Source organism: Heteronotia binoei, chromosome 6 (genome assembly GCF_032191835.1).
Source record: "Heteronotia binoei isolate CCM8104 ecotype False Entrance Well chromosome 6, APGP_CSIRO_Hbin_v1, whole genome shotgun sequence".
In the NCBI taxonomy this organism is placed as follows: Eukaryota; Metazoa; Chordata; class Lepidosauria; order Squamata; family Gekkonidae; genus Heteronotia; species Heteronotia binoei.
This window is the reverse complement of record NC_083228.1, coordinates 20944189-20968395: the sequence shown is the minus strand read 5'-3', so window position 1 is coordinate 20968395 and position 24207 is coordinate 20944189. Positions and strand designations below refer to the sequence as shown.

The 24207-nt window shown below is 43.8% G+C and overlaps 1 protein-coding gene across 1 annotated transcript in view; it reads left to right on the top strand.

The window, feature by feature from the left end:
• CCDC6 (coiled-coil domain containing 6) overlaps positions 1-24207 on the top strand; it is a 79760-nt gene that overhangs the window by 21904 nt on the left and 33649 nt on the right. The window contains exon 2 of the mRNA XM_060241092.1: positions 16802-16951. Coding sequence (XP_060097075.1) covers positions 16802-16951 — 150 coding nt within the window. The remainder of the gene's footprint in view (positions 1-16801; positions 16952-24207) is intronic.

Sequence of the window (24207 nt, the reverse complement as noted above, 5' to 3'; positions counted from 1 at the left end):
ATGTTGATATTGTACGTGGCAGGGCTGGCATCAATGTGGACTTGCCTCACCTTGTTTTGTGTGCTTGGTTCCATGGTCCTATAAAGTCTGCTCCACTTGTTGAGTCTTCAGTATGCTGTCCTGTCTATAAAGAAACTGACCCTCATCTCCTTCATCCGCTGTGTTTTTTTCAATTCAGAGATAGCTGGGCTTTCAGATGGAAATAACAGAAGTCATGGCCAGCCAGTCTACAATAGGGGTGCCACAAGGACAGGGTTGCAGCATACCTGGGCAAGAGCTAAAAGGCCTGAGATTGTAGCAGGGGGTCCCAAAGCTTTTTGACCCTGTGGGCACCTTGGGGATTCTGTGACAAGAGTGGTGGCTGCAGCAACAAAACAGGAGGTGGAGCTAACCACAAAAATATCAAGGAGCGAGGTTATGTATAACTCTTCTAGTTGTGCCTGACAGGATGATCTGCCTTTGATCTGCACAGCCAATCACAGGAAAATGCCCCATGTGGCTTGGCCAGTTTCCTAAAGCACCAGGAATGGTGATAGTGATACGGGGGATCCCTTGACTATAGCATAGTCAGACCCAGGGCTTTTTTTGTAGCAGGAGCTCCTTTGCATATTAGGTCACACTCCGCTGATGTAGCCAATCCTCCAAGAGCTTACAGATCTCTTCTTACAGAGCCTGCTGTAAGCTCTTGGAGGCTTGGCTACATCAGCGGAGTGTGACCTAATATGCAAAGGAGCTCCTGCTACAAAAAAAGCCCTGGACCCATTCTCTTGGGATGTGCTGTTCGCTTTTTCTCCATTCTTCTCAGCAGAGGCATGAAAACACAGATTGCCATGTGTCCTGTAGACTACAGAATGCTTGAATATTTTAATTTGTATTTTGGACCTTACTTGTGACACTGTTACCAGAATGTCTGGCCCCTGTTGTTAAAAATCAAAGGTAATTTGTATTGCAAAATGTAGAAACACAAGGTTTGCCTCCACCCTGCCTTCTAAAATTCGCTGATTGGAAAAACTAGCATCTTTATATATTTATTGGAATGAATATTGAGCAGTGCATAATACTTCAGCTTTAAAAATAGTTTGACCAGTGCATAATATTTCAACTTTAAAAATAGTGTATCAAGTGCTCAACATCGCTTTCCTTTTCATGTAACTGTTCCTTTGCCAATTCCCTGCCAGAGATTGTAAACATATAATAGTTGTTAGATCCAAGGGGGCAGCCGTGTTGGTCTGAAGCAGTAGAACAAAGTAGGAGCCAAGTTCACTTTTAAGACCAACAAAGTTTTATTCAGAACGTAAGCTTTCGTGTGCCCCAATCACACTTCATCAGACGAATCAGGTACAGTGAGCAGGGCTACATACAATTGGTAGGCAGTGGTTTAGAATGCAAAATGGTACAAATTTAAGATCCAATGTATAATAATAGTGTAAGACGTAAGGTTTTGCACAGTTCTTTAGTATGCAACAGCAAGCTGTCCAGCTTTTTAATTATTTTGTGAGACTGATCATTATATGTGCCCACTTGTTCCATCCTCCACAAAATCCTTGTCTATGGGAATCTGGGTAGCCTGGAGTCAGGTTGGCTGCCATTTTTACTCTCACCTGTAGCAGAGTCCGAGTTCAGTGCTTCACTTTAATACTACTGGTGACTCCAGTTTCAACTTGAGTGTGGACCTCAAGTTTGCCACCAATGTAACATTTCGGGGGAGGTTCAGCAGTCCCTTCCAGTTTCAACACAGACATCAGCTGGATTAAGGAAATTCTAAAATGTTCTAGCAGGTGACTGATTCATAATTAGCATAATTTCGAACCTTATTTTAAAGCACTGCCATATCACTTGACAATTGCATTAGGAAGGGAAACAAAGAAACTTATTTGGGTCACTTAAGTTTTTTTATCACTACAGAAGTGTTTAATTGTCAGTATATCAGTGAACTCACTTCTGACTTGGAGTCCATTGTCTGTGGTAAAAACTCAAATTGCAGAATTATTGCATGAAACCAGGGCTTTTTTCGAGCAGGAACGCAGTTCCGGCTGGCTTGGCACCAGGGAGTGTGGCCTAATATGCAGATGAGTTCCTGCTGGGTTTTTTCCTACAAAAAAAAGCCCTGCATAAAACCCATGACTACTGGTGCTTAGTTACCTAGCTATCCATCTAAATGAAGCGGCTACCCAAAGGTTTATAAACATAAATTATCTTTTAAGTTTTACTTTTAGCAAGGTTGGGAAGTAATTATGTTCACTGAGATAGATAGTAAATATACTTACACCCTTCTCATTACAACCTGTTTTAAACACACACACAGAAGTTTCAGGTTTTTCACGGTTTAATATTCTACACTAACTTCTTCTTATGATAAAATGATAAAAGCTAGCAGGTTTTTTTTTTAGTTGTCATGGAATCTTTAGATAATCTTGTCTTGCTACCGGCTTGGGAAACAGAAATAGTTTAAACGATTTTAATATAATGTCAATAAAGAATGTGCACACCTCATGTCGCAGCTCCGACTAAAAGGTACACTTTTGGCACAGCCATATCACTGTTGCTTACTAGGGCATGAGTCCCAGTGGCTTGTTCTCAAGTAAATGTACAGAGTGTGACAGTTTTAATGTTTACCCTAAAAGCATTTTGCACATTGCATACGTTCCCTGCCAACTGTGGTTGTTGTTGGGAGGCAAGGCAATCTGTGTGCGCATTCTTGCTAATGTCTTCACATGCAAAGCGTCCATTTGAGTGCTGCAGCTCAATGCAGTTGTGTTATTGAGATTGTGCCTGATTTGATTTCTTTTAAATGGCTTTTTTCTGCCTGCAAAACTCATCACCATGTTGGAGGCATCAATTCTTCTCCTTTGTGTGAGTGTTTCCCTGGTTGGACAGGAGTCCGGTGGCCTTGTGGGTGCTGCTCACATAGGGGCCACCAGGTAGCTCTCAGCTGAACTCAGTGACCAGCCAATAATTATTTGCCTTCCTGTGTTTCCTTTGCAAAATTTCACCCTCTTGCAATGTGTGAATAAATACAAGGTGTTGCTAAATACTGTGGGTGGGTGGGGGATTCACTTGTTCTGCTTGATGCAGCCTTTTCATTGTGCTTTGACCCACAAATGGTTTTACCTTCATTTGTGTGTGTTGTCAGTCTTTTAGTTAGGGAACTGTGGTAAAGATTGTGATTTCCCCAAGAGCACAGAGAGAGCTCAGCAGACGGATTATGCAAATGGGATTTGATGCCTCTAGGGGTCCAGTACAGTTCTGTAAACAGATTCTGACAGGTAGCCGTGTTGGTATGTATCTGAAGAACTGTGCATGCACACAAAAGCTTGTACATTGAATAAAACATTGGTCTTAAAGGTGCCTCTGGACTCAATTTTAGTTTTGTAAACAGAAAGGGCTCCTTCTCCTGTCTCCAGTTGAGCTCTCTGATTCCCAATAAAAGTTCCTCTGCTTGAATTCCTGGAAACATGAGCCTTCCTTTTGCCTGCCAGTCACAGGGCCCCATGTTGTCTTTCTGCGGCTGAAGAGGGTCCTGAGGTTTCAAGGTTCCCAGTCAAAGCCCTGGAATCCTTGGCCCCAAGGGCTTTAACTGAAAAGCAACTCCCAGTGCCTGCATTTGCTTATTCCACCCCAGAAACCTGCTACTGGGTTCTGGGTTCTGCTGTTGCCTGTTCAAACTATGACTGTAAGGCAAGTGACCCATTTGTGTATGAGAACTGTCAGGGACCTGACTCAGGGGAGCAAGGGAACCACCCTGGGTGTCCATGTACCAAAAGTAGCAATGCTTGGGGAAGGCATTTCTCTCTTTAAATAAAGGAAGCAACTTTAACTTTAAATGCATTCTCCAAGCCACCAACTGGTTTGGCTTGGAAAAGTTATTTAAAGAGAGAAATGCCTTCTCCAAGCAGGCCAACAGGGCAGTGGGGGGTTCAAGAGCCACACAATATATGTCAAAGAGCTCCCAAGCCGTGGTTTGGCCACCTCTGCTCTTGAGCTTTTTCTGATACAGAAGGACTCTTTTAATGTTCAGCTCTCAAACATGCCTTGCAGCTCTCGTCCCTGCTCACGTCTTGCAGCTCTCAAACATCTGATGATCATGTCTCGTGGCTCTTACATTTAGCAAGTCTGGGTGGCCAAACTCGCTTAATGTAAGAGCCACATAGAATAGACATCAGATGTTTAAGAACCGCAAGATACGAACATCATATGTTAGAGAGCCACCCCCATTTATTTGCCTGCCTTCCTGTCTTGTGGCTCTCTAACATATGATGTTCATATCTTGCAGTTCTTAAACATCTGATGTCTATTCTATGTGGCTCTTACATTAAGCGAGTTTGGCCACCCACACTTGCTTAATGTAAGAGCCACGAGACATGAACATTAGATGTTTGAGAGCTGCAAGACATGAGCAGGGATGAGAGCTGCAAGGCATGTTTGAGAGCTGAAGAAAGGAAAGTAAATGGATGGGGGAGGGAAGAGGGAAGGAGAGGTGGAAAGCAAGTAACTTTAAAAGCATTCTCCAAGCTGCCATCTGACTTGGCTTGGATAAGTGATTTAAAGAGATACATGCCTTCTCCAAGCCTACTGATGGGGCTTCGAGAGCCACACAATATGTGTGAAAGTTGCATGTGGCTCCCAAGCCACAGTTTGGCCACCGCTGCCCTAGAGGATTCTTTCTTTCACAGTGGCCAGCCAGATGTTTTACAGAAATGGGAATGTGGCTCAGTGACTGAGCATATTTTTTTTCATGGAACTTGAATCCTTAGAACCTCCAGTTAATAGCATTTGAAGTAGCAAACTCTCTGCTTGAGGCACAAAGGAATGGTGTCGGAATGTTCAGTGCTGAGCTGAGTGGATCAGGCGTTTGCCTTGGTGTGGGGCAGCTTCTTGTGTTCAGTTGTTAGGTAGGACTAGAGGAGGCATTCCTGATTGCTTGCCTCTTAACAGCTGGCATAGGTGGAGATAGCGCTTTTGGACATGGTCAACAATGATGACCATTGGTGGGCCTTTTGGTCTAATTCCCTTGTAGAGCCATTTAAGCTAGTGCCTTATGACAAGGAATGGACAGATCATGTGTCGTGTGCAGAAGCACTGTAGAGTGTTTGTGGTGCAAAAGTAAATGCTGTATATTCCCTTGCAACCAGGGAGTCAAACCATTACACTTATGCTTTTGCTTCTGGCTCATGTTCAGAAGTATTTTTCAAGTTCTCTGGATCAGATACAAAGGAAAATTGGTTTGGTCTATTCCAAAGCTTTGAACCAGTAAGATACAATTCATGAGGAATAATATCATGCTGCATTCTTGCAATGTGACTGTGTAAAATGGGCAGGGAAAGAAGCTCAGTTTGAGCTTTGGTGGGGTGGGGGGGGGGGCTAGATTGTTTTTCAACATTATTGCATTAATTACTTTGTTATTTTGCTTGACGCCTCTTGGGGTGGACTGACCTAAATTTCCCCCCTCTGGCCAATAAATGAGGAATATCATTACACAGTGCCCGCTTGCTTGCTTCTTTTATTTGTAAACTTTTGTTTGCAGAGACCTGGGGTCTAAGCTAATTAACAACAGCACAGTGTCTCAGTTCCAGAGCTTCCGTAGACCTTAGCATGCTGGTCTGCAGTAGAACAACTAAATACAGGCCCATCAGCATCTTAGAGACCAACCAGATTTTCGGGGTATAATTTCCCGAGAGTCAGAGCTCCTTTTGCTAGCTGTCTGAAGGAGGGAGCTTCAACTCTTGAAAGCTCATAAAAACTTGGTGGTCTGGTCCCTAAGGTGCCATTGGACCTAGTTTTTACTAAAATTGCTTTGCTTAAATTGCATGTAATTTTCTGTTTAAAACTATCTTCTGCATCATGCAGACTTTTATTTTAAAGTCAAGCACACACTATGCAATTATTCTATTTTGGTGGGAAGCTCTCCTGTTAAGCTCGGAGGTAAAGACTTCACTTGGGGCCTAGCCACCCATGGAAGCCTTGAGCAAAACAGCAAAGTGATCGCAAAATGAAGACCATCTTATTCCACCTTTTGAATGACCTTCTGTTCCTCTAGTCCAGCGGTGGCCAAACTTGCTTAACGTAAGAGCCACATAGAATAAACATCAGATGCTTGAGAGCCGCAAGACACGAACGTCAGATGTTTGAGAGCTGCGAGGGAGGAAGGAACATAGATGGGGGGAGGGGGAAAGGAAGCTCTAGTCCTCATAACCTGCTTGCCTTTTTAAAATGTGCCTTTACCTCCCTGTCTTCAAGGAGACTTGCCACTTTAGCAAAAATGAGAAGCGATTGACCTGGTTTTAGGTAGGGTTGTGTGGTGTAAGGAGGAACTTTGAGGGCCAAGGAGACACAACAAGCCTCCAACTTCAGTTGAAGAATCCTCCAGAATCAGGCCTTGTTGATGGACAACAGTATCCTTTCGCTTTAGCTTCTGGAGGGTCTCTGGCACTGGGTTCCTCCTCTTAATCACGCCTTCTTTTTTCATATGGTTCATAGGGAAAGGGAGTTTCTCCAAATACAGCTGGAGGCAAAAAGGAATCCATGCTATCCCTAAGTCTCCTGAGTGCCAACCACTTCATTTTGAGCTAGTTACCAACCACTTTTTGCATAGAAAGGTTCAGTTCAGGTTAGCTGGGGGCGGGGAACCCCCCGCTCTGAACTGGTTTTTGGGGTTCAAATTCCACTTGTTTCTCTTCTTGCATTGGAACTATCCAGGACTTTTTTTGTAGCAGGAACTCCTCTGCATATTAGCCCACACACCCCTGATGTCAGCAATCCTCCAGGAGCTTACAGTATGCCCTCTACTAAGAGCCCTGTAAGCTCCAGGAGGAATGGCTGCATCAGGGGTGTGTGGCCTAATATGCAGAGGAGTTCCTGCTACAAAAAAAAGCGCCAGAACTCTTCTTCTGACACTTATGCTTGTAGCATTTCATTACATTTGGGAAGAAGTATGATGATGTGTTTTTGGCGCAAGGTATATTTCTTGTAGTGGAGCCATTTGGGAAGTGGATACGTGTACTTGACATAATCTGGGTGTGATGTATCTTGTGTACATTTATGTTTGGCATGTGTGAGCCTGGTGGATAACATTGGTCGTTCAACTCAAAGTGGACTTCATATCTTAATTGGTTTTTGTTTGCTTTTCTGTAGCTGCTTCCTTCTAGCTTTGCGAAACTGAAATGAGCCATCTGTAAGAATCTGTAGTTCTTCTTCTTAACACTGGACAGATAATTTTCTCCTTAATTTGAGGCAAAATGGTCAAATCAATAAAGTACAGCTCCCTTAAAAGAAAAAAAAAGTATATAATTGCTTAAATATGTATGATTAGCTTTTTCCCCCTTGAATAATAGTGGTTATTGGGTGTGGGAAAGCCAGGGCTTTTTTTTGAGCAGGAGTGCACAGAAACGCAGTTCCGGCTGGCTTGGTACCAGGGGTGTGGCTTAATATGCAAATGAGTTCCTGCTGGGCCTTTTCTACAAAAACCCATGTAAAACAACGGTGATGTCAGCTGTGTGGCCTAATACACAACTGAGTTCCTACTGGGCTTTTTCTACAAAAAGCACTGTGTGAAACAATGGTCATGTCAGGGGTGTGTGGCTTAATATTCTAATGAGTTCCTGCTGGGCTTTTTCTACAAAAAAGCCCTGTGTGAAACAACGGTGATGCCAGGGGGTGTGACCTAACATGCAAATGAGTTCATGCTGGAAAGCCCTGATTGAAGCTGTGTTAATGAGTTTCAGTTTACTTATGAAGTCAATCATAACATACCAATATACAAATCTCAGAACATTTTTTAGTGTTTTGCTGTTTTTTTGTTCTTACGGAACTGAGATTAAGAAAGTGGCTTATCAGAGGCTGACTTGAATTATGGACTGAGTAGATGTTTAACTTTGGGGCACTGGGATCATATTTATGTTCTGCCATTCAGGTAGGGCCTTTATGGTTGAACAAGGTAGGTAAAGGTCAGGCTCCAGCGTGTAACACCTTTTCAGGATTAGGCACAGAGCGTTAAAGCTTGCAGTGCTGCAGTCCTAAACTCTGCTCACGACCTGAGTTCGATCCCGGCAGAAGCTGGTTTCAGGTAGCCGGCTCAGGCTGACTCAACCTTCCATCCTTCCGAGGTCTGTAATATGAGTATCCAGCTTGCTGGGGGGGAAGTGTAGATGACTGGGGAAGGCAATGGCAAACCACCCCGTAAAAAGTCTGCCGTGGAAACGTTGTGAAAGCAATGTCACCCCATAGTCGGAAACAACTGGTGCTTGCACAGGGGACTCTTCCTTTCCTTTCCTGCACCATACAACTTGATTAATTAGTAATATTTATACCTCACCTTTTCTTTTAGCTCAAGGCAGCTTACTATAATGGAGAAGGGGAGAAATGTTAGCTCCTCTGTAGACATCTCATAGTGCCGTGGACTTGTAATGTGAAGGGGGGGAACGGGACCTGAGTGTCCCTTCTTGCCCATGGTAATCAGTCCCCCCCCCCTGAAATTTTGCAGTTCTACTCTGACTCAAGAGAACTTCCATGGTTGAAATGTATACTATAAAATGTGTTTCCTTCAAGACTCACCGAAGTTTCTATAGAGGCCAAAAAGGGATAAGTGAAGGGTGTGGGCACCGAGTATGTAGTGGAAAGATCAACTCATTACTGGCAGTTGTTGATGTGTTTATGATTCTCCTAGTGGCAGTCATGGGGTTAGGGGAAAGAGCTTTGATTCTCCCTTCCTCACGTAGTGATGACTATTCAGTGGGGTTCATAAACAAGACCTGGGCTCAATCTGGCCCCCCTCCCCTCTAACAGTTGAGTACCGAATCATCCCAGGTGTCTCTGTCTCTCTCTGCTGATGCATACCCCGAGGCGACAATGTCACAGTGCTCTCTGTTTCCAAGAATAGCTTGAGGTTTGTTTGTGTGGAGGTAAATTACGGTGTGTGCTCTCAATCTTGGAGAAGGTCACTGTTTTCGGCAGTAATGTAATAAAAGAAAGCAGGCGTTTACCTTTCATCCCGTGTAGAATATAGCATGTAGAGAAAACAGTCAAACGACTCTTTTTTTCCTGATGAGTTGCATAGGGACTGAAAAGCGAGGCTCGCTTGCCCTTCTTTGTGCAAGAAGGGGAATGGGTGCGGAAGTGAGCACTTAGCTGCATAGAAAGAAGGAGACACGATTGGTTAGGAACTGAACTCCCGGTATTTCTGGCCCCCCGGATCTTTTTGTGCTGTATGCTGTTAGCGTTCTTGCCAGATTGGGTGCCAGTAGACTTGGCTCAGAGATTCAGTGGCACGGCACACTCTTTTTATCCCCTTTACAAGGAGCCATGCCAGCTTGCCTTGCCACCTTTTGGTGTAGTTTGGTGTAGTGGTTAAGTGTGCAGACTCTTATCTGGGAGAACCGGGTTTGATTCCCCACTCCTCCACTTGCAGCTGCTGGAATGGCCTTGGATTAGCCAAAGCTATTGCAGGAGTTGTCCTTGAAAGGGCAGCTGCTGTGAGAGTCCTCTCAGTCCCACCTATCTCACAGGGTGTTTGTTTTGGGGGAGGAAGATAAAGGAAATTTTGAGCCACTCTGAGATTCGGAGTGGAGGGCGGGATATAAATCCAATATCTTCTTCTTTTCCCCTTCCCAAAATAGGGCAGTATGACAGTCGGAAGTCCCATCACTACATTTCTGCACTTTAAAAAAAACTCACCTGTTTGAATTCTTGTCATGCAGCTGTGAAATTTAACAGAAGTGAATGGGAAAGAGTGGATGGGTGCAAGCAGTGATGTGGTTTTATTCTGGAAAAGTACAAATCTGGAAAAAAAAATCGATGCTTTCAGTAAAGAGTGGTCTAGTTTAGCCTGTTTATTTGGACATGCATTTAGTAAAGAAAGCAGCCAGACTAAGCTGAGTTTGACAAAGCTCAGAAGCTAAGCAGAATTGGCTATGATTAGAACTTGATGGACACTACCAGTGAAGACTGTGGCTGCAGCACAGAAGTTGGCAATAATGTTGTTGTTCGGTTGCACAGTCAAGTCTTTGCGACACCATGGGCCAAGTCACGCCAGGCCCTCCTGTCTTCCACCCTCCTCCAAAGTCCGCTCAAATTCATGTTAGTTACATCAGTAACGCTGTCCAGCCATCTCATCTTTTACTGTCCCTTCTTCTTTTACCTTCTGTTTTTCCCAGCATCTTCTTTAGTGAGTGCTCCCCTCTCATTTGATGGCCAAAGTACTTGAGCTTCAGCTTCAGCATCTGACCTTCCAGGGAACCGTCAGGGTTGATTTCCCTTAGGACTGACTGATTTGATTACTGTCCATGAGGTTTTCTTGGCAAGAGTACTGGAGTGGGTTGCCATTTCCTTCTCCAGGGGACCGCATTCTGTCTGGGTTCTCAGCTACGACTTGTCCATCTTGGGTGGCCCTGCATGGTATAGCCCACAGCCTCACTGAACCGCAGAAGCCCTCTCGCCACTTCAGGGCTCATCTCTTGCCTTGAAAACTCCATGTGTTGGCTTCAAGGTCATTGGCAAGCACCTCAGGCCTGGCTGCACTCTTTTGCCGTGGTTTTTCCCATGGTCCCTCTGCTCTAGTAGCTGAGGCAGTTTCCTTCCCCTGGGCTGCCTCTGTTTCACTGCCCGGCTGCACCAGGTAAAATTCCTCATCACTCCCTGTGACTGCAGCTTATTGGGTAGGTCAAGGAGTCAAGTCAGGGCCCAAACAACTCATTTGGCCCCCTGTATGTATCTGTGTGTATGCCTCTGCCCACGCTTGGGACTACCGCAGAAAAGGTTGAAGAATCCACTAGCACCTTAAAGACTAACAAAATTTGTGGCAGGTTATGAGCAGGGGTGAAATTCTAGCAGGAGTTCCTTTGCATATTACGCCCCGCCCCCCTGATGTAGCCAATTCCCCAAGAGCTTACAAAAAAGAGCTTTGTAAGCTCTTGGAGGATTGGCTACACCAGAGGTGTGTGGCCTAATATGCAAAAAAAGCTCCTGCTAGAATTCCACCCCTAGTTATGAGCTTTCGTGAGTCACTGCTCACTTCTTCTTGCCTAATATTAGTGATGGCATCCATTACTGTTCTTAGTTTTATGAGTTTAGAAATGGAAAATTTTCAATGGAAAAAGAAAGTGCTGGAGAAATTTCTGCCCCACATCTCTAGGTGGTGCAAGCTGTACTGGGAGTAAGTGGTGGGGAGAATGTGGTATGCCAGAGCATTCTTGGCAGGTGCTAAAGAGTACAGAGGACTCTAGACTCCCAGCACCTTTTAAAAAGACTGACTGTCTTGCCACTAATTGTAGGATCAAGATGTTCTTGGCAACCAAAACAACATGAAGCCTTTTTGGCTCCCTCAGGTTGCTTTGGAATAGGAGGATAACGGGTTGTTACTGTTGTAAAAGGGATCTTTAGGGATTCTTAAAGTTGGCCCTAAGGAAGGGCGTGAGTAAATAGGGGGAGCATTGATGCTGCAGTGGGGAGTTGCGTTGGGGAAAATGTTTTTGTTTTAATTGGGAAAATATCACTGTTCCCAAAACTGAGTGAAACAGTATCGATGGCCTTTCCAAAATGTTTCAATTTGTTTTTTGTATTTAGCTGGAAAATTTCTATGTAGCCAAGGAAGCTGCCTCAGATGGCTTACAAATTAAAACTTACACATAAAACAGTTGTTAAAACCCACCATTAAAAAATAATGGAGAGCATAAAATGTGAAGTGGATTAAAAAGAGTTCTCAGGCTTAAAAGAAGAAGATTGCAGATTTATACCCCGCCCTTCTCTCTGAATCAGAGACTCAGAGCAGCTTACAATATCCTATATCTTCTCCCCCCACAACAGACGCCCTTTGAGGTGAGTGGGGCTGGTAGGGCTCTCACAGCAGCTGCCCTTTCAAGGACAGCTCCTGCAATAGCTATGGCTAACCCAAGGCCATTCCAGCAGCTGCAAGTGGAGGAGTGGGGAATCAAACCCGGTTCTCCCAGATAAGAGTCCATGCACTTAACCACTACACCAGACTGGCTCTATAAAACAATGTTCAAAAAGCCAGTCCCTTTGTTGAAAGCCTGGGTATACAGAAATGTTTTGACCTGGCACCTAAAAGAAAGTAGGCACCATGTGGGTCTCAAGGGGAAAAGGTGATCTATGGGCAGGGTAACAACACCAAAAAAGTCCTGCCTCTAGTAACTTTCTGCCTCACCTCTGAAGGTAGAGGAACAGAGAGCAGAGCTTCTGAGTCTGATCTCAACTGATAGGTTGGACAATATGGGAGGAGGTGGTGGTTCATGGGCACTGCCCCAAACCATTAAGGACTGTAAAGGTAAGAACCAGAACTTCAAATTGTGATCTGAAACAAAGTGATTTACAAAAAAATTCCAAAAGAAAATTTTTAGGGGTCTGCCTGAGCTGGTCCACAGTGCTTTGCAACAGCGGCCCTTTAAAATTTGGATTGATTTTTGTTAATGTTGATAAAAATGAGTATTTCCTTTCAGGTGGGTAACAGAATGAAAGTTTTAAAAAGGATTGATAAGGGGGATGAGGCCCATTTAATGCCATTTAATGCCAATGTTCAGACAAGGAATGTCTGAGAGAGAAAAAATGATTGTACCTGATATAATTTATAAAGAATCTTGAAGGACCTGTATTAGAACAGTTTCTTGGTTGGAGATTGTGTTCTCTGCATCCAACGGTGAAGGCTGCATGTAAGACTAATTTGCCATGAAATCAGAGGTATATTACAGATCTTATGGTATGCTTTACCTGTTTCTTGCTTTAAAAAATATTTTAACTCAGTTTCTCACTGTTCCTGGGGCAATATGCTTTTGTGCAAAGGGCTGTATAAGAACTCTGAAAGGTAAACTAAATCTCTCACTGGGGACCAGAGCTTCCTGTTTTAGCAGGAACACAAGAACGCAGTTCTGGCTGGTTTGGTGTCAGCGGATATGACTTCATATGCATATGAGTTTCTTCTGGGCTTTTTCTACCAAAAAAGCTCCATCGCAAAACAATGGTGACACCAGGGGGTGTGGCCTAATATTCAAATGAGTTCCTGCTGAGCCTTTTCTATTAAAAAAAGCCTTGCTGGGGACTAAGCAGTTCGTGGTCTATAGATCTGTCAGTACTCGTGGAGCATGAGAGGCAGTGTATACCCCTGAATAACAGTTGCTGTAGGGAGGAAGACTTTGCCTTCTGTGCCTCTGTTGGTGGGCTTTTCTACATCTTCTGGTTGGGCATTGTGGAGAGCAGGACGCTAGACCAGACGCATAATTGTCCCGTGTTGTATTGGCCTTTTCTTAAGAAGATGAAGATGAAGAAGATATTGGATTTATATCCCGCCCTCCACTCCGAAGAGTCTCAGAGCGGCTCACGATCTCCTTTACCTTCCTCCCCCACAACAGACACCCTGTGAGGTGGGTGGGGCTGGAGAGGGCTCTCACAGCAGCTGCCCTTTCAAGGACAACCCCTGCCAGAGCTATGGCTGACCCAAGGCCATGCCAGCAGGTGCAAGTGGAGGAGTGGGGAATCAAACCCGGTTCTCCCAGATAAGAGACCGCACACTTAACCACTACACCAAACTGGCTCTCCAAGTTCATAACCCTAATGGATAAAGTGCTGCCAAGTCTACTATTTAGTATACTTAAGGTTCAGGTATTTTAATGCCTCACCTAACATTTCACAGTGCTTCTCTCCTTTCAACCAGGACATGTGGCAGGCTGAAGGAGCTGGAAAGAACTGGGATGGTGTATTGGTTAGTGCAAGGACCCTTGATGCGCTGCCCATGGGCACTGTGTTGTCTGCCAACACTTTTCCAGGTGCCCAACAAGGTGTTTTTAGAAAGTGGACAGGGACCTATGGGGCTTTTGCCCCGCAGAAGACCTGACCAGCTATGCATTTCATTTAAAATGTGGCTTCATCAGGGGCAGGGAGAACAATATGATTTAAGTCTCTGCGGGTCCTGATTAGAGAGAAAAGTTATGCATAAATTAAATAAAATAGAGGCAGTATCCTTTGCAGTGATTATATTATAGACATTACAAGTGACAACCTAAAAGTGTTTGTGCCCCTTGATATAGATCTTAACTTCCCTCTCATTAAAACCCAGAAAGGGAGATGTAACTGGAGATACGAGAGGTTTGGGGTGTTCCGGCTGTTTATGATGTGCTCTAGAACAAGTTGCAAAAAAGCAGATGGCACAGGCGCTCTCTTGAATCACTCTTCATCTTGACAGCAGCCCTTCTTAAAGACAGTTCAGATTGCAGCGGAGCTGGAGCAGAGATGGAAATGACAGCTGTAGTTAAGGCAGTGAGATAGGTGATTTTTTGAAGACTTCAGTCCAGACAAAAGGAATCAGATGTTTACAAAAATGGGAAGAGGAGGAGGAGGAGGAGGTGAAACTGTGATTTCTTCTCAGCTTGCGCAGGAGTTGCTGCACAGATGGCATGCCGTGTTTGTGCAGACATGAACACCTGCGAAGAGAGTGATGCAGAAAAAGCGATGGTTTTTGCAAAATCAGGGACACTGACTTTAACAGGGTGTTCAGTTTTCAGTGAAATATCTGTCAAGGAAGCACTGGCTTTGAGGAAAGGTATTAATAAAGGATTTAGATCCAGGCGGTTAGCCATGTTAGTCTGAAGCAATAGAATAAAGTTAGAGTCCAATTACCACCTTTAAGACCAGTGAAATTTTATTCAAGGTCTGAGCTTTTGTGTGTGCACACACTTCCTTAGACAGAATTAAATAGAAACAGAATCTTACGCATAGGAGGTGGGCAGTAAATTAGCATACAGAATAATGAAGCTTTTTAACAGATTAAGAAGACGAAGACGACAACGACATTGGATTTATATCGCATCCTCCACTCCAAGTCTCAGAGCGGTTCACAATCTCCTTTATCCTCCTCCCCCCCAACAGACACCCTGTGAGGTTGGTGGGGCTTAGAGGGCTCTCACAGCGGCTGCCCTTTCAAGGACAACCCCTGCAATAGCCATGGCTAACCCAAGGCCTTCCCAGCAGGTGCAAGTAGAGGAGTGGGGAATCAAAGCCGGTTCTCCCAGATAAGAGTCCAAACACTTAACCGCTACACCAAACTGGTTCTCTAAGAAGACTAATTAAACTAATAGACCAATAAGTTAGTTACTAAACGTAACTTATTAGTTATTTGTTTATAACTTATTATTTATTTATTTATTTTAGTTAGTAAACTAAAAGACTAATAAGTTAGTTACATGGCTGTCACCTTTATCACAATAAAGAATTTGCTATTCCAGGGCTGGCTGGGGAGAGGAGAATCAGAAGGGGGTTCACACACACACACTTCCCCTGTCTTCAGTTTGCTGATGGGAATTGGTCACTTTCCCCTCTTGGCTTGCTTTAAGAGCAATTGGATAACTGGTTTGGGTGCTCCGGTAGCCAGCTGACATTTGCAAATAACTGTTTGTGTGTGTGATCTTTTCAAGCGAGCCGCGTTAACACCTGGTAAGAATAGTCACAGAAGTCAGGGAGGGGTGCCTTCTGTGAAAGGAGATCCCTAGTATATCTAATGCCTGCAGAAGCAGCTGCTCCAGCTTCTTTGGACGCACTTGTCAAAAGTTCCTTTGCTCCCATGAGTAGGCTGCTTGCGTTGCTTGCTGAGGTTAGATGGCCAGTGAGAGGTCTGGTCCAGACCCACATGAGCCATCCCTGCTGGCAGCTTCCGAGCCTGGATGGAACCTGAGAACTGTGCCTTGCCAGGTTACAGGGAACAGCCTGCTGTCCGGCCCTGTTTAGACTAGTGTGCTGCTTCCCTGACTATGATGAGCATGAGCCCAGATCTAAACTTAGTAGGAATGGAGTCTCCTACACTTCACCCTTGGCCATTGTTTCCATCATATTAATGTCACACAAAGCATTCCATTGTTTGAATTACTGCCCCCCCCCCCCCCAGCCCTCTTACCTGTGGTTTTAGAAGGCTATGTTGTGGGGAACAAATTAGCTGTGGTTCTTCAAAGCTGCCATGTCTCACCCCCTTTGTTTGAGTACTTAAAGAGATGGAAGTGAAGAACTGCTTTGGATGATAGTCAGATGCCCTTCCTAAGAGAGGTTGGGGGGTGTAATAAGAGAGCCTGCATTTCGTGGCACATCTGGCTGGCCTGCGTCTTGGTTGCATTTTAACCGGCTGAAATGCTTGCATTGTGTTTCAGGAACTGGAACTTGCAGTCTGTGTGGCAAAATAGGTTTCTGCACACGGGTTTGATGTACGCGGCATGGTAACACCTGCTGTCTGCGTGAGGATTTAAAAACACACTCTTTCCAGGAGCCCAGTAGATGCATGCACAGCCTCATAGGCACCTTGCTTCAGAGTTGTGTTTGACAGTCTGTGGCGCTGCTGGTGTGCAGTGCTTTTCTTAGGGGAGATGCAGTACTAAATACATCATTTAAAAAAAAAAAATTAGAACTTAATTTTACAAATCTGGCAGACAGTATCTCCATATGCAAATATATTGGTGGGGGCAAAGTTACCAGACTTTGGTGTTAATCGGGGGGGGGGGGGGTTGTAGCAGGAACTCCTTTGCCTATTAGGCCACATGCCGCTGATGTAGCCAGTCTTCTTGGAGCTTACAGGAGGCCCTGTACTAAGAGCCCTGTAAGCTCTTGGCTACATCAGGGGTGTGTGGCCAAATATTCAAAGAAGTTCCTGCTACAAAAGAAGTCCTGGTCTTAATTTTGATATCAAGTACCTTTTGAGGCTGAAGTAGCAAAAGAAACATAGGAACATTTAAAGTTTGATCCAGTCCACCATAGGAAAGTTTTTGTGCTTTGAATATTTCCTCTTTATAACTTTTTTTTTAAAAAAATCTTTCTTTTGCAGCAAGCAAGAGCAGAGCAAGAAGAGGAATTTATCAGTAATACCCTGTTTAAGAAGATTCAGGCTTTGCAGAAGGAGAAAGAGACACTTGCAGTGAACTATGAAAAGGAGGAAGAATTTCTCACTAATGAGCTCTCGAGGAAGCTGATGCAGGTACGTGGGGTTTTTTTAGCAATGTCTTTTCAGAGAAGGAAATGATAGGATGGAGTTAGAAGGAAGGTGGCCGGAGGGTACATATCGAGTTAGAAGGAGGGTGACTGGAGGGTGCGTATTGTTAAAGTTAGAGCCCTTATGAGATCTTGAAAGCAGAAAAAGGAAGCATGCTGTAAGTCCACGGAAGAGAGGAGGGCTAGCATGCTTTAGCCTGTGAGCTGTGCATCCCAGTCCTACTGTGTTAAGTGGTGTTTGCCTCTGGATAAGGTTATAGCTTTGGGCTTGCCTATTTCTTGGGGCTGCGGTTAAAACACTGAGTTGTATCCTGTGGTATTGAAAATGGAGGAGATTCTCATAACCACCTTTTTGCCTTTTCTGTCCCACTGGAGCCCCCTATCGTATCGCTCCCTCCCAAAAAATCTCCCGCTGCTCAGGGGGTGCTCCACGTCTTTTGTGCAGTGGTTTCTGCTGCTTTTCACTTTTTGGTTGTCCTTTGTGCCATGCCTCTTCCAGGGCCTATTCTACCATCAGAAGCAGCTTTGCAGGAGACAGTGGGAAGGGTAAGGCAGTCTAAAACACACACACACCCCACTCCTGTTCCGTTTGTGGCTAGATAGCATTCAAAACCCTGTGTTTTGTAAATACAGGAAGGCATGGCTGGCCACAGGTGTTGAAGAACATAACACTTGCAGTTATGTATAAACCGTAGCCAAAAACTGCTGGCCATGCTTTTCTCTGGATATGGCAGTTTAATTCTGTTTTTACTAATACACGGCTTTCCCGATAACGTGTTTACAATATGTGCCTTACAGATGTTTTTATTGACACTGTTTGCTTATGCAAGAGCTTAGAGTGTTTAAAAGTTTTGCATGTGCTTATTAAGTCAGTCAGCCTGTCAGTTGCACACAGCAATGAAAAAATGGTGTTTACTTCTGCACAGTGAGCCGTGGACCTACTGACACTGGTGGGGTGGCAGGGCCTTTGTGTGGGACTAAAGGGCTTGGAAGTTCCGGGGCCTTCCCTGGTATATGAGGAAGGGAGAAAGTTCATACATTTTAGATGCTTCGTGTCTCACATTTGTTCAAAAGACTGATTGTTCCTACAAATGAACACCCCAAAGTGGTAAATATGTAGCAGCAATATAAGTAAAAATTTATATTTAAATGTATTTCATTTATACCCCATCCTCCTTCCCAATGGCAATGAGCAAGGCCTTTTTTTGTAGCAGGAACTCCTTTGCATATTAGGCCACACACCCCTGATGTAGCCAGTCCTCCTGGAGCTTACAGTAGGCCCTGTACTAAGAGCCCTGTAAGCTCTTGACAGATTGGCTACATCCAGGGGTGTGTGGCTTAATATGCAAAGGAGTTCCTGCTACAAAAAAAAGCCCTGGCAATGAGTATCATAACAAGCTTATGATCTTGGTAAAGCCTTTCCACTTCATAATGACTGAGGCTGCTTGAAGCCAAATCCATAGCCGTATTGGAGGTAATATATCAGCAGTGACATAAAACTCCCTATTGAGTGGTTCCGTGAAAGCTGATTCAGGTAGGCTGGACAGACTTTTCAGCCAGCGTGATCTTTTGATCATCTCGCCAGGGCAAAGCAGATTTCCATCCTTACAAATGTAAGGGCTTCTTTATGTATCACTATAGAAAAACAGTTAAATTAATTTGGACACATGCACTTTACAAACTTGTGCAAATCAGGTAGTGGTTTAATCATTCAGTTTTAATATCTGTTCAGTTCCTCTGACTGTATATTCAGACACACTACAGCCCCCCCTAAATTGGCTGAAAAGAAACCAGCACACTGTGTACTTAAGAACATAAGAGAAGCCATGTTGGATCAGGCCAACGGCCCATCCAGTCCAACACTCTGTGTCACGCAGTGGCCAAAAAACCCCAAACAAGCAGATGCTATCAGAAGGTCCATCAATGGGGCCAGGACACTAGAAGCCCTCTACATTAGTGGGGCCATGACACTAGAAGCTGTAAACACTGAGACAGACTGGATACTGGTCTTGCAGGCAGTCTTGGGTTCAGTTCCTGGAACTCCAGTTAAAAGGCTCTCAGGTACTGAGGCTGGGCGAGGGGCGGGATTGGTGCCTGGGATCTTGAAGAGTAGTGGCCAATCAGGATATAGGATACTGAACCAGCACCTGACACTGTTCCAGAATTCTTCTAAAAAGACATATCTGTGCCAAGTATGATGAAGAATAAATTTGGCAATATCTTTGCCAGTTGGTATCCATTATCAAGAAATATGAGTTTGTCTTTCCTTTTAATATTTGTTGCTACTGTGACCTGAAAGCAGGCTGTGCTCAGTTGATAAATATCAATACTTTTCCAGCTATCAACGGTTGATGGTTTCCAAAGTACAAATCATGGTTAAATCAATTTCTGCTAACTTTTCCTTCCTTCCTTCTCATCGCTCATTGATCTCACTGCCTTTGAGAACCAGTTTGGTGTAGTGGTTAAGTGTGCGGACTCTTATCTGGGAGAACCAGGTTTGATTCCCCACTCCTCCACTTGCACTTGCTGGAATGGCGTTGGGTCAGCCACAGCTCTTGCAGGAGTTGTCCTCACAGGGTGTCTGTTGTGGGAGGAGAAGACAGGAGATTGTAAGCCGCTCTGAGTCTCTGATTCAGAGAGAAGGGCGGGGTATAAATCTGCAGTCGTCATCTTCTACTTTTTCATAACACTGTAAAGACCTTCCTTGAACCTGATTGTTTTTCATTTCATCCTGGCTCCAGTGTGTTGGGAAATATTCCATGGATTCTGTTCTGCTTTAAATTGAAAAGTTTTTTTTCCAATAATAACTTTTATCATCTGATAATACCAGTAAATTTCCTTGAATCACGCTACAGAAAGAAGCAGCATTTTTTCATATCTAAAAATCGTTTTTAGGAAACTCAGTAGTGTTTAATCATGTAATCAGTTAAAAATCCAGTCAGTTCATTTAAGAAATCTTTAAGAAAGGGTTGAGAACAATGACAGCCTTATCTAAAATGTACATTTTCCAAAGGAGAAGAAATCCTTGGGCCCTTTGGGCACTATGAATAACAGCACTTGCTTTATGCTTAACAATACATCTGGAGTAAGTGGTTAAATTGCACACACTAAATTAACTAGAGGTGTGTGGATCCAGATGGTGCCTTGCTTCTTCAGGCTGCTATTCCTTTTTTAATTTGCATGTAATTTCCTTTGGGGGAAACTCAAGTTGATCACATTATGTTTGGGAGTCTGGGACTGTTGTCGACTGCAGGAATGTGGACCGAGCAAGGAATCCCTGAGAATCAAACGAAAAAGCTCTTCAACAGCAACATGAATTCAAGATATAATCTATCAGGAAGTAGGCTTTGAAAGCAAAAGTTAGTTGAGTTGCAAAGGATGTTAAAAATGTTTCTTAGGTTCCTTGGGTGTTGAGTCCTTGCTCCATCTATTTAGTATTTTTCACTGTTTCCCCAAACTTATATCATTGCGTTACCTATGAAAATGTCATCCAGAAACTCTAGAACAGGATTCCATATCCACAGAATGTTTATTCTGCGGAAGGGCAGATGGTGCAGTTTTGCGTGGATTTGCTTGATTTGAAGCTTTACAGAGCTTACTCACGGTGTTGGACACTGTGATCTGCATCACAGGTTCTGAAGACTGAAGGATACTTAGGTTTTTGAAAGAGGGGATGGCAATTTTTAGTGCAGTCCCCCACTACTCCCTTTATTCTGTTCCTGAGACATTTCAGGAAGGGTGGGAAAGCAGTGGGGAGCCTCCCCCCACCCCCAGTTTAAGAAGCGATGCGTTGATACCTTCCACCAACCACTTTAAATAAAATCAATAAGAGATATGATATATTATGCAGAAAGAAATGCAGTAGCCCGGCAAATTTCTTAGGTTGTGGGTGGGCCTGCACTAAAATACAAGCATTTTGGCACAAAATTTGTCTGCAAATAAAAAAACATAACAGGTTATTCCATACCCTTTTTTGACTGAGACTCTACTTTTGAATAAAAGAATAGACTCTAGAATTCATAAATCAAAACCAGTTTTATTATCTACAGCCAGACTGACTTATTGCAGCCAAAGTGGATAGATCATTTTACACCAAATTTAAAATTATGGCATGGAAAAAACTGGGAACATTTCATTATGTACAAAATGGCATATAATCTTTCCCGTGCACCACCTGATCAGTATCATAACAAAGTTGTACCAATATGGCATCCTTTGTTAAATTATATGGCAGAACAGGATATAATTCCTAAAAATCATTACGATAGAAGCTTAATATGTTTTTAGCTATGCAGTGACTTTTGATATTGTATAAAAAAGTACCAAATTGTGTGTGTTTTTCTGTATATATTATTTTGTTATCTTAATTAAAAAAAAGTTAAGTCTTTGGAACTGCCTGGGTGGAGTCAGGCCTGTGTCTTGCTCTTTGTGGAGCATTTGTGCAGACTTTCAGGGGCCCTGATTGGTGCAGTGTTATGCCGTCGCATGACTGTTCAGCAAGCTGTCTCTGTTGCAATGCCTGAGTGCATGCATTGTTAAACCTTTGCTATTGTAGTGTAGGGAGCTTAGATACTGGATTCACAGTAGTATCACGGGTGGGTGAGGGGAACCTTCCAGAAGGCCCCCCCCCCCAGTACAGTCTAAATACAAAAGCTAACCCATCAGCGTAAGAGCAATAGATCTCCCATTAGCAACTTGGCTGGAATTTCCCACATCAGCATGATTTATGTTGTGGTTAAAAACACACTGATGTATCAGCTTTTCGGTTGTAGCGTCAGGAAGTATTGATTGGAAACAACTCTTCAGTTTGCTAGCTTGGTTTTAAAGGGGAAAGCGTGTTTTCACATTCAAGAATATTTATTCAAATGCCCACCTCTCTTTTCAGGGCATGTTTTCTTCATAACATCTCATGACCAGTGCTATAAAATGCTAGGATGGTGGTTTCGGTAACACTTTGTGCTTATCGGCCTAGTAAGAGCACTTTGTTCAATCAGCTTTATGCAATGCAATGATTGGTTCCGTAGATAATGTACTGCAGGAACACAGCAAGGAGGAAATGGCATCTTAGCAGACATCTTGGAAGGGGAAGGGCATTTGTCTGAAGACATGCTCTGTGTGAGTGAGACTGCCTGAGTTGGTAGTAGAAAACAAAATGTTCATGGGCCTTATTTGCCTATGCTCATTTTCTGTAGGTGTTCTGTTCGTGTGGTTCGGTTGCCACATCTTTGTAGGTGTTAGTCCGTCTGTAGCAGTAGAAAAAAGCAGGAGTCCAGTAGCATCTTAAAGACTAACACAATTTGTGGCAGGATAAGGAGCTTTTGTGAGTCACTACTCACAAGGTATGAGGACTCCCGACTCCATACCCTGTCACAGATGTTGTTAGTCTTTAAGGTGAAGGGGAAATGTAGATGACTGGGGAAGACAATGGCAAAAAAGGGATAAAGGTAGACTGCAAGCACCAGTCGTTTCCGACTCTGGGGTGACGTCGCATCATGACGTTTTCACGGCAGACTTTTTATGGGGTGGTTTTGTCATTGCCTTCCCCAGCGAGCTGGGTACTCGTTTTACCGAGCTCGGAAGGAGGGAAGACTGAGTCAACCTTGAGCCGGTTACCTGAACCCAGCTTCCCTCGGGATTGAACTCGGGTTGTGAGCAGTACTGCAGCTTTACCATTCTGCGCCACAGGGCTCTTGCAATGGCAAATGACCCCGTAAAAAGTCTGCCAAGAAAACATTGTGATGTGAAAGTCACCCCATGGGTCAGAAATGACCCAGTGCTTGCACAGGGGTGCTACTTGATTCCTGCTCTCTTTTAAATGTTGCAGTGGTCATCTGACAAATCAAACATGTATAGAGGAGTCAGAACGTACTAATAGAACATCACACATGCAACTCATGTTCTGCTGTGAAATCTCATGACAGTTTGCCTTACAGCTATTGCAATACTAGCACAAGAATATTAATTTTATCTTAACTCTGACTTTGGTATGCATGTAGAAGTCTGCAGTGACCTCAAACAGATTGAGACAGACACCCTTTAAAGTGTCTTCCTAATGAAATTGCCTGGCTTCAGGACACAAATATCACATTCAACCAAAAGAGAGCGAGATGAAAATACAAGTACATATGGCGTTTAAAGTGATTACTTTGTTCAAAACATTATTGAAAGAATATCTCCCAAGACAAAGTTCTGATTTGCAGGACAATAAACAAAGACACAACAGAGGCGCTTTAGGGATTAACAAAATTTATTCAAGGATAAGATTACTGGGTTTGAAGTCTGTCATTCAGTGGAAACTAGTTAACTGTAATCACAGCACATGTAGCTCATGCCCCAAAAGCATAATTCTGCATATTGGAGTTGGACTTGCTGCTAGTTCTTCAGAATGGCTGAGGCTAGAACTGTGTTGCAGTCAGGACTTTTTTTGTAGCAGAAGCTCCTTTGCATATTAGGCCACACCCCCTCATATAGCCAATCCTCCAAGAGCTTATAGTAGACCTTGTATTAAGAGCTCTGTAAGCTCTTCAAGGATTTGCTATGTCGGGGGTGTGTGGCCTAATATGCAAAGGAGCTCCTGCTACAAAAAAAAGGCCCTGGTTGCAATTATATGGCTTCTGCACTTTGTGTTTCTTACAACTTTCTTCCTGGTACTCCTTGATGCTCTTAAAAGCTGAAAAGAGCAGAATGTATCTCCGCACTTGCCAGAGTGTCTTGATGTGATGTAGAGCAGTGATTCCCAACTTTTTGGGTGCGGTGGCCCACAAGTCCAAATTTACTTTGTACAGTGGCCCATCCAAGGGCTGGCCCAAGGTTGTTTTGTTTTTTTGGCGCCCTAGGTGAACTGTGACCTTGGCAACCAACTGTTCCAATGTTCTGTTTTCCGCAGTGGCCAACCGGAGGCTTTTGAGAAGCCAGCAGATGTCATGCAAAGGGTTCAGCTGCTCCCACTATGAACCCCAAGCAAGCGGCATTCTGAGTGCATAGTCAGGTCGCTCTTTCGCCTGTCTCTAATCTCTGCCTTTAAAAAAAAAAAAAGTGTTCTGGGCTATTGCTCTGAGTGCCAGAATGTATATCTTTTCCTAGTTCGTGCAACATACAATCTTATTTAACAAAACAAAACAAAAAAGCCCAATCTTGTCTTTTTGCAATGCACAGAAATCTTGTTTGCTTTCATGTATATTGAAGTTTGCTGTGTTAAACCAGTGCGGTTCATTGCTCCTTTTTCAGACCTGGGTTAATGAA